General features: G+C 37.0%; 1 protein-coding gene and 1 pseudogene across 1 annotated transcript; both read left to right on the plus strand.

Annotated features, from left to right (window-relative positions):
* Nucleotides 1-3,488: 3,488 nt before the first annotated feature.
* On the plus strand, nucleotides 3,489-6,267 carry LOC122430708 (olfactory receptor 8G1-like). The gene is made up of 2 exons (XM_043451543.1): nucleotides 3,489-3,530; nucleotides 5,329-6,267. The coding sequence occupies exon 2, from the start codon at nucleotides 5,332-5,334 to the stop codon at nucleotides 6,265-6,267; it is 936 nt and encodes a 311-aa protein (XP_043307478.1). The 5' UTR covers nucleotides 3,489-3,530; nucleotides 5,329-5,331.
* Nucleotides 6,268-11,279: 5,012 nt separating this feature from the next.
* Nucleotides 11,280-12,200, plus strand: LOC122431294 (annotated as a pseudogene).
* Nucleotides 12,201-12,794: the final 594 nt, after the last annotated feature.

Here is a 12,794-nt window from a genome sequence, read left to right on the forward strand (position 1 = left end):
CCAGACATAACATGAGCATGACATTTTAGATCTAGTCATTGCTTATTACATTGAATAGATGCATGATTCTCTTACTTCAAAATCTTTACCAGAGCTTAAAATCTGAGTTAAGAACAAAGTTTCATGCTTTGTTACATTGCTCAAACCAGTATGCCTCCTACTATGCCATTTATTGTTTTCGGTGGGTACTTGCATGCTTACTGTCCAAAATGTACTATCTACTGTAATGTTCATAAAGGTTACCCCCATGCTGGTATTTTACTGCCATATCTGCGGGACCTAAGATAGTTCCTGACACTAGAAAGACCTTGATAACTTTGTTATTTCCTTTTTAAAAACATTTATGGAAGCCATATATATCTCATACTGTGTTTGTCCATTACTTTCTCTAATTAGCTACATATGACTTTTAAAAGTTAAAATCAATCAAATTTATATTTGATGAGTTCTTCAAAGATCTGCAATAAAACTGATGAGATAATAAATTATTTCTATACAAAAATTTAGAAGCATGAATGTAAGTAACTTCTGTATCAAACCCCAGTGCAGGTAAAATAACTTGTGAACAGCTGATTTCTTAAGTCATTAAATAAAATTAAAAACCCAATATCCTTGAAACAAAACTCCTGGTTTTCAAGCATGCAGCCTACATGTGTTAAAAAATAATATGTATGGTTGGTATCTGATGGGTCAACATAACAAATCTGGAGATACATTGGTATCTGGGACTCAAATACTCCAATCTAGATTACCATGGTTTCCTATACCCAGAGCAGAAGAACTTCACCTATATTGATATTGAGAAAATTCATAGTATGTAGAATTTTACCACATGTAAATTATAGTACAATAAATTTGGTTCAAGATAAAGAGAAAATATGATGACCTATATTGCTGCAGTCAGAGTTGTGGATCTTCCTAGATTTCTACCTTGAACCAGAACATGATTTTTAATTACTCTATACATTAAGCAAACAACATCTAGTAAACTTTTTCACATTAAGTGGTATATCTCTATATTATTCCTTAATATTTATTTTTTATAGAGTTAGATAAAATCATTAACTTATTCTACTTGTTAGGAACTTTTCATGGGGTTATGACAATAACCAGTTGAAACCTTCCTGCAGCCTACATGTTAAAATATTACAAGTACTACTGCTTTATAAACACATCAAAGCATCTAAAAACAGTTAGTATATGTCAAGGAGAAAAAAAAAATTGTTCAACTATTGCACACAAATATTTTTTTCTGTTTTGTTTTGTTTTTTTTTTAATCTCTTGTGTGAAATCACTTTAGAGTGTTCCTTTAATGCAGGTCTAAAAATTTTCTAAAATTCTGAATTCTTGTATAGCTTGACATGAAATTCATTGGAGTTCTAATAAGATCTATCCCAGCCTTGCTTCAAACCTATAATCTAACAAAAATGATAAATTACAACTATATGACACTATTAAACACTAGAGAGTCAATGGGAGAAAAGGGAATTGCTAATTGTAACTTTTCCCAAGAGTTGATACTTGTGGGATATGATTCTCATGGGAGATCATTAGCATTATCTGCTCTTCATCTGACTCTTAGCATCAATACTCAGATTATAAATCACCATTCACATCAACCAACATTTTCAAGGGGCCATCAACTTCAACAAAAGTCAGGACCAGTGACTCAAAATTATTACAACAGAGTTTTCTAGGTCATGACCCTACAACAAGAAGTCCTGCAAGGTTAGTACTCAGAACTATCCCCCTGCATCACCAGAACCATTTCCCATGCAGAGAAATAGAGGAGAAGAATACACAGCGCTGGTGTTTTGGGGACAAAGAGGGATGTATCTGAATCCCAGTCCAGGACTTTAGAAAGTTGAATCTTCTGTTCTAGATCCCTCAGACGAAAAGATATGAGTAGCTATTTTCTGTCTCTATCTGTCCTCACTCTAATACCCACATCCCCTGAGGAGCAAAGTTTCCCTTATCCTCTTTCTGTCCCTGCTGGATAAAAGTATGGCCAGTATTTCTTTCTTTACTCACTTCAACTCAGGTAGTGTGAGAGCTCTATTCACTTGTGTTGGAGTCTGTGTTAACTTATCACTACACTCCATTCAATAATTTTATTAAAAAATCATATTTAGTGATACTTGTATATAAGGTATTGTGCCCAACACTGTATTGAGTTTACAGTCTAGTACAGAAGAAAAGCCGATAAGTAACTCATAATAACTGATACAGAATTAAGCACATGCTAAATGTAAACATGAGAAAGTAATCCTCAGCACATAGAAAATGGCCTTATTAACTGGGGTTTCCATTATTAAAGCTTGTAACTTAAGGACCCTAACCATTGACTAGATTTCATCAGATACACTGGAAATGTGTGAGAGACAGATAAAGAAATATAATGAGTCATAAAAGAGATTCTATCAAATGCTCTTTTGTATAATAGTTAAAATACGTGACACCTGGTGGTACATAAAAGTAAGTTTTTGTTGTTGGGTGATATAAATCATTGAATGACAGAAATTTATTCAAACTTCATTTGGAGAACGAGGAAAATATTAATATTTAGGAAGTTTATATTTAGGAAAAACTTCAAATTTCAGGATCATTGTATGTGTTTAGGTAGAAAGGAGGAACAAGAAAATGTCTTAAGGAAAAAAAAAAAATTCCAGCCATCATCAGTTCAGTCGCTCAGTTGTATCCATCTCTTTGTGACCCCATGGACTGCAGCACGCAAGGCCTCCCTGTCCATCATCAACTCCCAGAGTTTACTCAAACTCATGTCCATTGAATCGTTGATGCCATCCAACCATCTCATCCTCTGTCATCCCCTTCTCCTCCCGCCCTCAATCCTTCCCAGCATCAGGTCTTTTCAAATGAGTCAGTTCTTCACATCAGGTGGCCAACTATTGGAGTTTCAGCTTCAGCATCAGTCCTTCCAATGAATAATCAGGACTGACTTCCTTTAGGATGGGCTGGTTGGATGCAAGTCTCCTTGCAGTCCAAGGGACTCTCAAGAGTCTTTTTCAACATCACAGTTCAAAAGCATCAATTCTTCAGTGCTCAGCTTTCTTTATAGTCCAACCCTCACACCCGTATATGACTGCTGGAAAAACCATAGTTTTGACTAGACCAACCTTTGTTGGCAAAGTAATGCCTCTGCTTTTTAATATGCTGTCTAGGTTGGTCATAACTTTCCTTCCAAGGAGCAAACGTCTCTTAATTTCATGGCTGAAGTCACCATCTGCAATGATTTTGGAGTCCAAGAAAATAGAATCTGTCACTCTTTCCACTGTTTATCCATCTATTTTCCACGAAGTGAGGGGACCAGATGCCATGATCTTAGTTTTCTGAATGTTGAGTTTTAAGCCAGATTTTTCACTCTCCTCTTTCACTTTCATCAAGAGGCTCTTTAGTTCTTCTTATCTTTCTGTCATAAGGGTGGTGTCATTGGCATATCTAAAGTTATTGATATTTCTCCCAGCAATCTTGATTCCATCTTGTGCTTCCTCCAGCCCAGCGATTCTCATGATGTACTCTGCATATAAGTTAAATAAGCAGGGTGACAATATGCAGCCTTGACGTACTCCAGCCATCATAGCAGAAATGAAAATGCCACTGAACCAAAAGATATAATGGAAAGAAAATCAATAGATCAACATTAAAATAACATTGACAGTATTAAGGTGTTTCCAAATGTATGGACCATGCTAAGCATCTCATAGGAATCATCTACCTGAATTTACACAGAAGGTAGATTTTAGTGCTTCTGTTTTTCAGAGAGTTGGAGAGTAGACATGTTATCTCTAGACCACTCAGCAAGAATGGGGTTTAGCTGAGGATTCAATCTCCTACTGTCTAACATATTCAGGATCCATGAGAATGAAGGTAATAGAAGTACATTAAATCCAACTACCCATTAGGTGTGTCCTTAAAGAATATCTGCTATGTAGACTGTTACTCAGTCTGTGCTCAAATTTTTATGATTGTTAGCTCGGGATGTATCTGATGATAGGGATATTTGTCCTTGTTGTAAAACCAAATATTTCTTTCCATAATTTGAAGCAGTTAAGTTTACTCAATCTCTTGAACATATAAAATAAGTTCAGTACCTTCACTGCCATATAATGAATGTTCAGATAACTGCCCTGTGTCACAAGAATTTTTGCTTTGCTGGAGAAAAATATCCTTGGTTGCTTTAGCTATCTTAAAATACCATATTTCTAGATCATATTTGTGAAACTGTGCAGCTTTTCCTTTATCACACACAGTATTTTACTTCAAACTGAACACAATAGTTCAAATATTGCTTGAGTGTTAAGAATATGAATTTCTATTTTCTAGAAACTACTCATTTCCTTTGCAAATCTAAACCAAAGGTACACTGGTCTTTAAAAAAACATATCACTGGTGACTAGCATTGAATTGACACTAAAATTACTTATTTTACTTTGCATGGACTTTACTCATCCACATCTCTACCATCTTTGAATTCTTTTGCGAGCATGTGCAAAATACATGATTATATTTTTAAAATGTTGGCATACCTAACACTTAGTGCTTTGCATAGATCAATCTTAGTACACTGATGCCCTGGTCACAGTGGTGGAGCACGTGGCTTGTATTTAGGCCATTATACTCTCACCCCTAAGATTATCCTAATTAGAATAAGAAATGGTTCCTGGTGTGGGAAAACCTATTGAGGTATAAACATGATGTCTGCCAAGCAGTCGCATTTCTGCCCTCTGGAGTCAAATTCCAGGGAGAAGGAAGCTGAGACATTAAAGCATTAGATCTCAGGTGAAATGATCCTGGTCATCAGATATTTTCAGTTGAAATGTTATTAAAGACAGCCCCAGCTAATATAACTACTTTTCAAAGACTTGTGAATCCTCTCATTAATTATAGAAAGCATACACTACTATTACTTACTATAAATGAAAGGAAAGTTCTATGCCATTCGACATTGATAATATTAATATATAAACATAGAAACTTGGAGAAAAGATGAATACTCAGAAATAATACTAGAAACATTTCTTTTGACTGACTTTAAAAATACATAAATTGTTATTTCTCTTACTTTATGAAATATCTTGTTTATAAAGTTCTTGAAGTTTATAATTTCTATTCTAGTTCAACCAGAATGATTGTTTATCCTACAGTAGCATGATATGTTGGAGAATTCCCTTCATTATGTGTGTCCTCTGATGATGGATAAAGAATGATCTCTGCAGAATTATTCTCTGCCTCTCACACCCATACACACACACACTCACATACACACATACACTCATTTTCTGTTTTTTAAACTTAGAACCTTCCGAGAAGAAAATGGACCCTGGAAATCACTCATCAGTGACTCAATTCATCCTTGTTGGGCTCACAGAACAACCACAACTCCAGCTGCCCCTTTTCCTCCTTTTCCTAGGAATCTATGTGGTCACAGTGGTGGGGAACCTGGGCATGATCATATTGATCGGGCTCAGTTCTCACCTGCACACCCCCATGTACTATTTCCTAAGCAGCTTGTCTTTCATTGACCTCTGTCAGTCCACTGTCATTACCCCCAGAATGCTGGTGAACTTTGTGGCAGAGAAGAGCATCATCTCCTACCCTGAATGCATAACTCAGCTTTACTTCTTCCTCCTTTTTGCTATCTCTGAGTGTTACATGTTGGCTGCAATGGCATATGACCGCTATGTTGCCATCTGTAGCCCCTTGCTCTATAATATTATCATGTCACATCAGGCCTGTTTCTCCCTCATTTGGGGAGTGTATATGATAGGACTGATATTCGCATTCTCTCACACAGGCTGCACACTTAGGGTTCATTTCTGCAAATTAGATGTGATCAACCATTATTTCTGTGATCTTCTGTCACTCCTAAAGCTCTCTTGCTCTAGCACCTACGTCAACGAATTACTGGTTCTATGTTTTAGTGCACTTAACATCTTTGCGCCCAGCCTGATCATTGTCAGCTCCTACATCTTCATTATTTCCAGCGTCCTCCACATTCCTTCCATGCTGGGCAGATCTAAAGCCTTCAGCACCTGCAGCTCCCACATCTCAGCTGTTGCTGTTTTCTATGGGTCTGCAGCATTCATGTATCTGCAGCCATCATCCGTCAGTTCCATGGACGAAGGGAAAGTGTCCTCTGTGTTTTACACTATTGTTGTACCCATGCTGAACCCCCTGATTTATAGTCTACGGAACAAGGATGTCAATGTTGCCCTGAAGAAAATGCTAGAGAGAAGAATAGTCTTCTGATCAGAAATAATATGAGAATGAATTTTTAGTCTATGTAACTAGCTATTTTATTGTGCAAGTTGATATTTAATTTTAGCCCACATGTCAATATATATATTTATTAACATATATTCATGCATTTAGTGGCATTCTATTGACATTATTTCACATTCATATGGCCTGTGATGCCATTTGTCTCTGAATTTTTCTCTCATAAACATCACTGAGATACAGATTAAAGGAAATAGGATGATCTGGATACATGGGCCCACTAAAGCAATCTACACCGTCCCTCCCTCTGTTCTTGTCTACAATTGATAAAAATCTCCTGTCAACAAAATATCTTCTAGCAGTTATCACTAATGTTCTTTCTTCTGTCTGAAAAAAAAAAAAAACAGCAAAACTGCTATAAGTATAATGATTGTAATCTCTAACTTTTGCACATCTAATCTGGAAAAGTATCTTTCCCAAATCCTAACTTGTGAATATCTGATTTCTCAAGTCATTAAGTTGTGTTGGCAACCAACCTTGGGCTTGGAAAAAATTTCTAGATATGATCCCAAAAACATAACTCATAAGAAATTGATAGTGCAGATTTCATCAAAATTAAAATATTTTGCTTTTCAAAGACAGTGTTAAGAAAATAAAAGATGGTTTTAGATAAGTGTATACACTTTTATTTTTACATCTAATATATATGTAGATAGATGGATAAACAGTAATTTCCAGGTTTCATATTTTCCTTTCTTAAGCGGCACTTTTTTATGATAAATGAAAACCACCTGACCTACTATAATTCATTATCCAGCTTAGAGTATCACGCATTCTCTTTTAGTCTTTTTACAATATTGTTTTTTGCTAATGTTAGGTGATACTTAAAGAATCCTAGAGTTTTCCTTGTTTCTGATGTGTGACTGGACTCTAGAAAACAAGTGTGAATCTATTGCATAATTCTGGCACTATACCAGAAGGCACATCAGCCACAATACCTAGAGTGAACCCTCGATCTTCCTTTCCAAACTCAGATAATTCTTCCATATGTATGACCTTTCATATTTACAAATCATAAGAAAAATACTCTTCCCTTCTGAGTCACATTCAATTCAACATCTTTGAGGTATCAGGGTTCAAAGAACCATGCTTGACTTTTTCCTCTTTGCTTTTCTTGACCAGTTTCTACCACCCACCCATACACTTATAAAAGAAATAATATGTGAATACTTACTTTATATTCTGGGCATGTCAGGCTTACCATTATCAAGTCAATGGGTTGCTAAGCCAGGCAACTCAGGGTTACAATTGAAGATACTGTCACTGGATGTGTGTGTGTGTGTGTGTGTGTGTGTGTGTGTGTGTGTGTGTGTGTGTGTGTGTTTGCATGTGTGTGCTTGCTCAGTTGCTCAGTCATGTCCAACTCTTTGAAGCCCCATGGACTGTAGCCTACCAAGCTCCTGTGCCCATGGAATTTTTCAGGTGAGAATACTGAAGCGGGGTGCCATTTCTTACTCCAGGGGATCTTCCAGATCTAGAGATCCAATGCACATCTCCTGTGGCTCCTGCATTGGTGAAACCCCAAAAGAGGAGCATCAAATTTATCATTCTGTTTGACTTAATAATAGCTTCAATTGCTTTTTCACAAGCAGTTATTTATGCTGATGAGAGAGAGTTGATTTACAAGTGGATTTTGAAGGTCATTTTAATACATGAAGGAAGTTAATTAGTATAAAGTATTTGTGAAAATTTATTTCCTGATGCTGGATTTAGGGTGTTTAAATGCTCGTATTCATAATTCATAAATCATTATTGATTCAATCAAGTCTGTTAGAATGTGAGAACCAGAAACATTAATTTCTATACTTTCCTTGTTACCTGTATTCAAAACTACTGGGAAAAGTCTTCAGAGATTTAATCAGAACCAGATGAAAGTTCATATTCTGACACATTTGGACTGAAATGCATTGATGAGCAGGTCTTCCTCCTTCAGCTTTCTCATATTCTAAGAAGGGTTTGTTAGGTCAGTCATACCCATCCTTAAACATTTTATTACATAATATAACTTCTGTGATCTTCAAAACATGTAAGAGAATATGAAGAAGATCTACACAAAATGTACTCTGTATAGATCTAGAAGACAGATCTATAGATTCTTGAAAATAACTTTATTGTGCCTAGTGGGTATGTGAAAATAATAAGATTTATAATAGATGCTACACTGTTTCATCGGCACACTAAGGCAAGTTATTATGAACCAATGGTGTCTCAGGAATTGTTGGAAATGTTGTATAACATTTGAGATGTTATAGTTTATGAAATGTGGAAAGAAGATGGCTTAAAAAGGGCAAATACAAACATTTGCCCCTGCAGCCTCTTTTGATGATGAAATTAAACATTTATTATAAATGAGTTCCTACAATGACAAAATGAGAGACATTTAGGGAAGATAAGTATTATAATAATTAATAAAGTTTTATACTTAAATGTTTGTGAAAGTTTCCTTTTCTGAATTGTGCAAGAAACACTACACTCAACAGTTCTCATGATGTTGGTTAGAATCATAAGAAAATATCATCACTTATGATGATTTAGACAGATCAGCCCATATTCTTTTTGCTTTTCAGGAATGCTTGAAGTCTATAAGCCAAGGGAAGAAGAACTATGGCTTTAGTTGGTATTAATTCTGCAGTATGCTCATTCAGAGTTTCAGCTCTTACCCTGGAGAGGATAACATACAAATCTATTGCATCATCCACAATACCTAGAGTGAACCCTAGTTCTTCCTTTCCAAACTCAGATATTTCTTTCATATGTATAACCTTTCACATGTATGAATCATATGAAAAAGTATCCTTCCCTTCTGATTCACATTCAGTTCATCAGTCTTTGAGCCATGCTTGACTTTTTCCTCTTTTGATTTTCTTGACCAATTTCTACCACCCACCCATGCACTTACAAAACAAATAATATGTGAATACATACTTTAAATAAATGCTTTTGTGTTCATGTAAACAGGAAGACTTGCAAAAGTAAAAATCAACTCCCAATTAGAGGTAGAATTTATTTCTATGAGTGAGACTATTTCAGGCCAGTTAAGTGGGGGAAATATCTGTAAAATTTACAGAATATTGGAACACATAAATAGAAGTGAAATAAAGACATAGGCTGATATTTCTTAATAATGCAAATTTTCATTGATGCTGCACCATAATCCGAGATATCCCCTTGGGGATTGTCCTCAAGAAATGAAATTTCTCTGTAGCTATGAAAGTGAAAGTGAAGTCTCTCAGTTGTGCCAGACTCTTTGTGACCCCATGGACTGTAGCCTACCAGGCTCTTCTGTCCATGGGATTTTCCAGGCAAGAGTACTGGAGTGGGTTGCCATTTCCTTCTCCAGGAGATCTTCCCAACCCAGGGATTGAACCCAGGTCTCCCACACTGCAGGCAGATTCTTTACCAGCTGAGCCACAAGGAAAGCTCAAGAATACTGGAGTGGGTAGCCTATCCCTTCTCCAGGGGATCTTCCCAACCCAGGAATCGAACTAGGGTTTCCTGCATTGCAGGTGGATTCTTTACCAACTGAGCTATCAGGGAAGCCCAATAACTCAGCAGATGTTCCTACTGTTCTTTGTGGGAGATCCAACTTTACCATCTAACAGCTGTAGGAACTTGGTCAATTTTCTTAACTCTTTGTGCCTCAGTTTCCTAATGTAAACAGGAATTAACCCTACCTATCTCAGAGAATTGTGGTAAGGACTAAAGGTGTTAATGTACATGAAGCATTCAGCAGTGCCTGGACATATTTCTATTAACATAACTCAGGTTTTGTCTCTTTTTAAGTTAATTAATTTTTATACTTTAAAAGAATTGGAGCATAATTACTTTACAAGCACGTTGTGTTAATTTCTACTATATAACAATATGAATCAACTATATATATATATACACACACAACAGATTCTTACTTCCTTTAAAAAAAAAAAAAACTACAAACCAAACACAAAAGCATCCCAATGAGTTTCCGCCAATTAAAGGGACTCTTGCTCAGTGGTATTCTGACCTTCCCCATGGCACGTGTCTATCTTTTATTAAGATACATTAAGAATGGTATTAGGTTATTATTGTAACTTTTATACCTATATTCATAATTCTTATTGTTATAGAGGTAGATAGATTTATCATATTTAAATCAAAGCCATCTGTTCACCAGGAGAATCGTTTGTTAAATGTGTGCCTCTTCAGATATATTTGAGAAAATGAACAATGTAATAAAGGCAAAGAACTTCAGAGGACATTAAGGGTGCAGGTAGGAAAAAATAGCATTTAAATTGGGAATGCAAGTTCTTCATATTTGAAAGAATATCATTCATCCTACAAATAATCAAACCCTTATCATGATGAGAACACAACACTTAACAAGGCAACTCAGCCATTAATTTTTTCCTATACTGAAACAAAATCTAAATTTTAACTAGTTCCACTTTTTTTCACGTTATTCACCATGGATAAGCATACAACACATCAACATAGCATCTCTTCGATTATTTGAATATGAGCATCAGGTCTCTGCTTCTCAAAGTAAAATTTCCTGGGAGCTTTCACAGCAGAGATGTTAGAAGTTTAACTGCAATCAGACCTGAGTTTTAATCTCAGATCAGTTATTTGCTAGCTACATGATCAGGTTACTAAAAACTCCCCATGCTTTTTATGTCTTCTTTCATTTAATAAAGTTGTTTCTAAGACTTAAATTTAAAAATAAAAGAAATTAGCATAACACTTGCAAATATTTAGTCAAAAGCTATTATTTTAACTAAAGCATTTTCATATGGAATGATTTAAAGTCACTTTACACATTTATAATCTTCCTTTAAAAATACTTAGTTTATTAATGATGTTTTTTAAATTACACTTGCTAGAAGGACACATAAGGTGATAATTAAATAATTGCTTATCCTTTATTAAATAGCCTCTCAGTTTGACATCAGTGCTGACAGTTTGGAGACCTGTGTTCTATGTTGAAGTCCAACATTCTAACACAGATGAGGAACACCTCACTGGTGACTGAGTTTATTCTGCTGGGCATCCCGCACACAGAGGACCTAGAGACCATGCTCTTTGTCCTGTTTCTGTCCTTCTACATCTTCACCCTTATGGGGAACCTGCTCATCCTACTGGCGATTGTCTCCTCCGCTCGGCTGCACACTCCCATGTACTTCTTCCTGTGTAAACTGTCTGTGTGTGACATATTTTTCCCTCTGTGAGTTCCCCCAAGATGCTCTTCTACCTCTCAGGGAACAGCCGAGCCATCTCCTACACAGGCTGCATGTCCCAGCTTCTTCTACCACTTCCTGAGTTGTACCAAGTGTTTCTTGTACACGGTAATGGCCTATGATCACTTTGTTGCCATATGTTACTCTCTGCGCTACACAATAATCATGAGTCACAGAGTGTGTGCCATCCTGGCCATGGGCACCTCGTTTTTTGGATGTATTCGGGCCACCTTTCCAACTACGCTCACATTCCAGTTGCCCTACTGTGGCCCCAATGAGGTGGACTATTTCTTCTGCAATATCCCAGGGATGCTGAAGTGGGCTTGTGCAGACACCCCCGCCCTGGGGTTCATCAGTGTGGGTCTCATGCCCCTCAGCTGCTTCCTTCTCATCCTCACTTCCTACAGCTGCATCGTTTACTCCATTCTTCAAATCCGATCGACCGAAGGCCAACGGCGTGCCTTCTCCACCTGCAGCGCCCACCTCACTGCCATCCTCCTCTCCTTTATGCCAGTGGTTCTCATCTACCTGCAGCCCACCCCTAACCCCTGGCTTAATGCAACTGTTCAGGTCCTGAATAACATTGTCACCCCCATGCTTACCTCCTTGATCTACAGCTTGAGAAATAAGGAAGTGAAATATTCTCTGAGGAAGGTGCTACAGCAGGTGGCCCTAATTCCTGAAAAGTGATAGAGCTGACTCCACATTGCTTGTGAGAGTAATTTGCACAGATATTATCTCTGTTCCCTTTTACTACAGATGAAGAAGCTAAGATTTGAAGATATGAAGTGAATTGCTCCAGGTCACATAACTAATAAATTACCCTACTCAGGAGGGATAATAGGATATCCTACTGCTCCCATTTAGCAATAAAAAACCTAGGCCTTCTGTCCCTCACTCTTTGTCTTCCTCTCCTCCTAATCCTCTCCTGTTCCCTTCTCCCTTACCCTAGCCCTTCCTCAACCTGGCTGACGTGATTATATGATTAACCTCTCAAATGCCTGCATCAGATAAGCCCTCATTTGATGGTCTAGGGATTGTAGAAAAATGGGAAGGTTTCAACCATATGGCTTCTAGTGGTACTCTATGACCTCTGAAATGAAAAGAAATTGTGTAGAGGAAAAAGACCTCTGGGTGAGACCTCAGGACCTTTGTCTCCTAATGACTGAATCATAGGTATCAATGTGCTGTTTCACCCACAAAGTCTGCCTATTGGTCTTCAACCTGAAAACAAGCCTTGACTGGGATTTGAAGCTGTAGATAAAAGAGAATGTGAAGAAGGTA

The sequence above is a fragment of the Cervus canadensis genome, chromosome 29 (assembly GCF_019320065.1).
Source record: "Cervus canadensis isolate Bull #8, Minnesota chromosome 29, ASM1932006v1, whole genome shotgun sequence".
Classification (NCBI taxonomy): domain Eukaryota; kingdom Metazoa; phylum Chordata; class Mammalia; order Artiodactyla; family Cervidae; genus Cervus; species Cervus canadensis.

What these genes read in the sequence shown, in the direction of transcription:
- LOC122430708 (XM_043451543.1), top strand. Translation starts at nt 5,332, where the DNA reads ATGGACCCTGGAAATCACTCATCAGTGACTCAATTCATCCTTGTTGGG.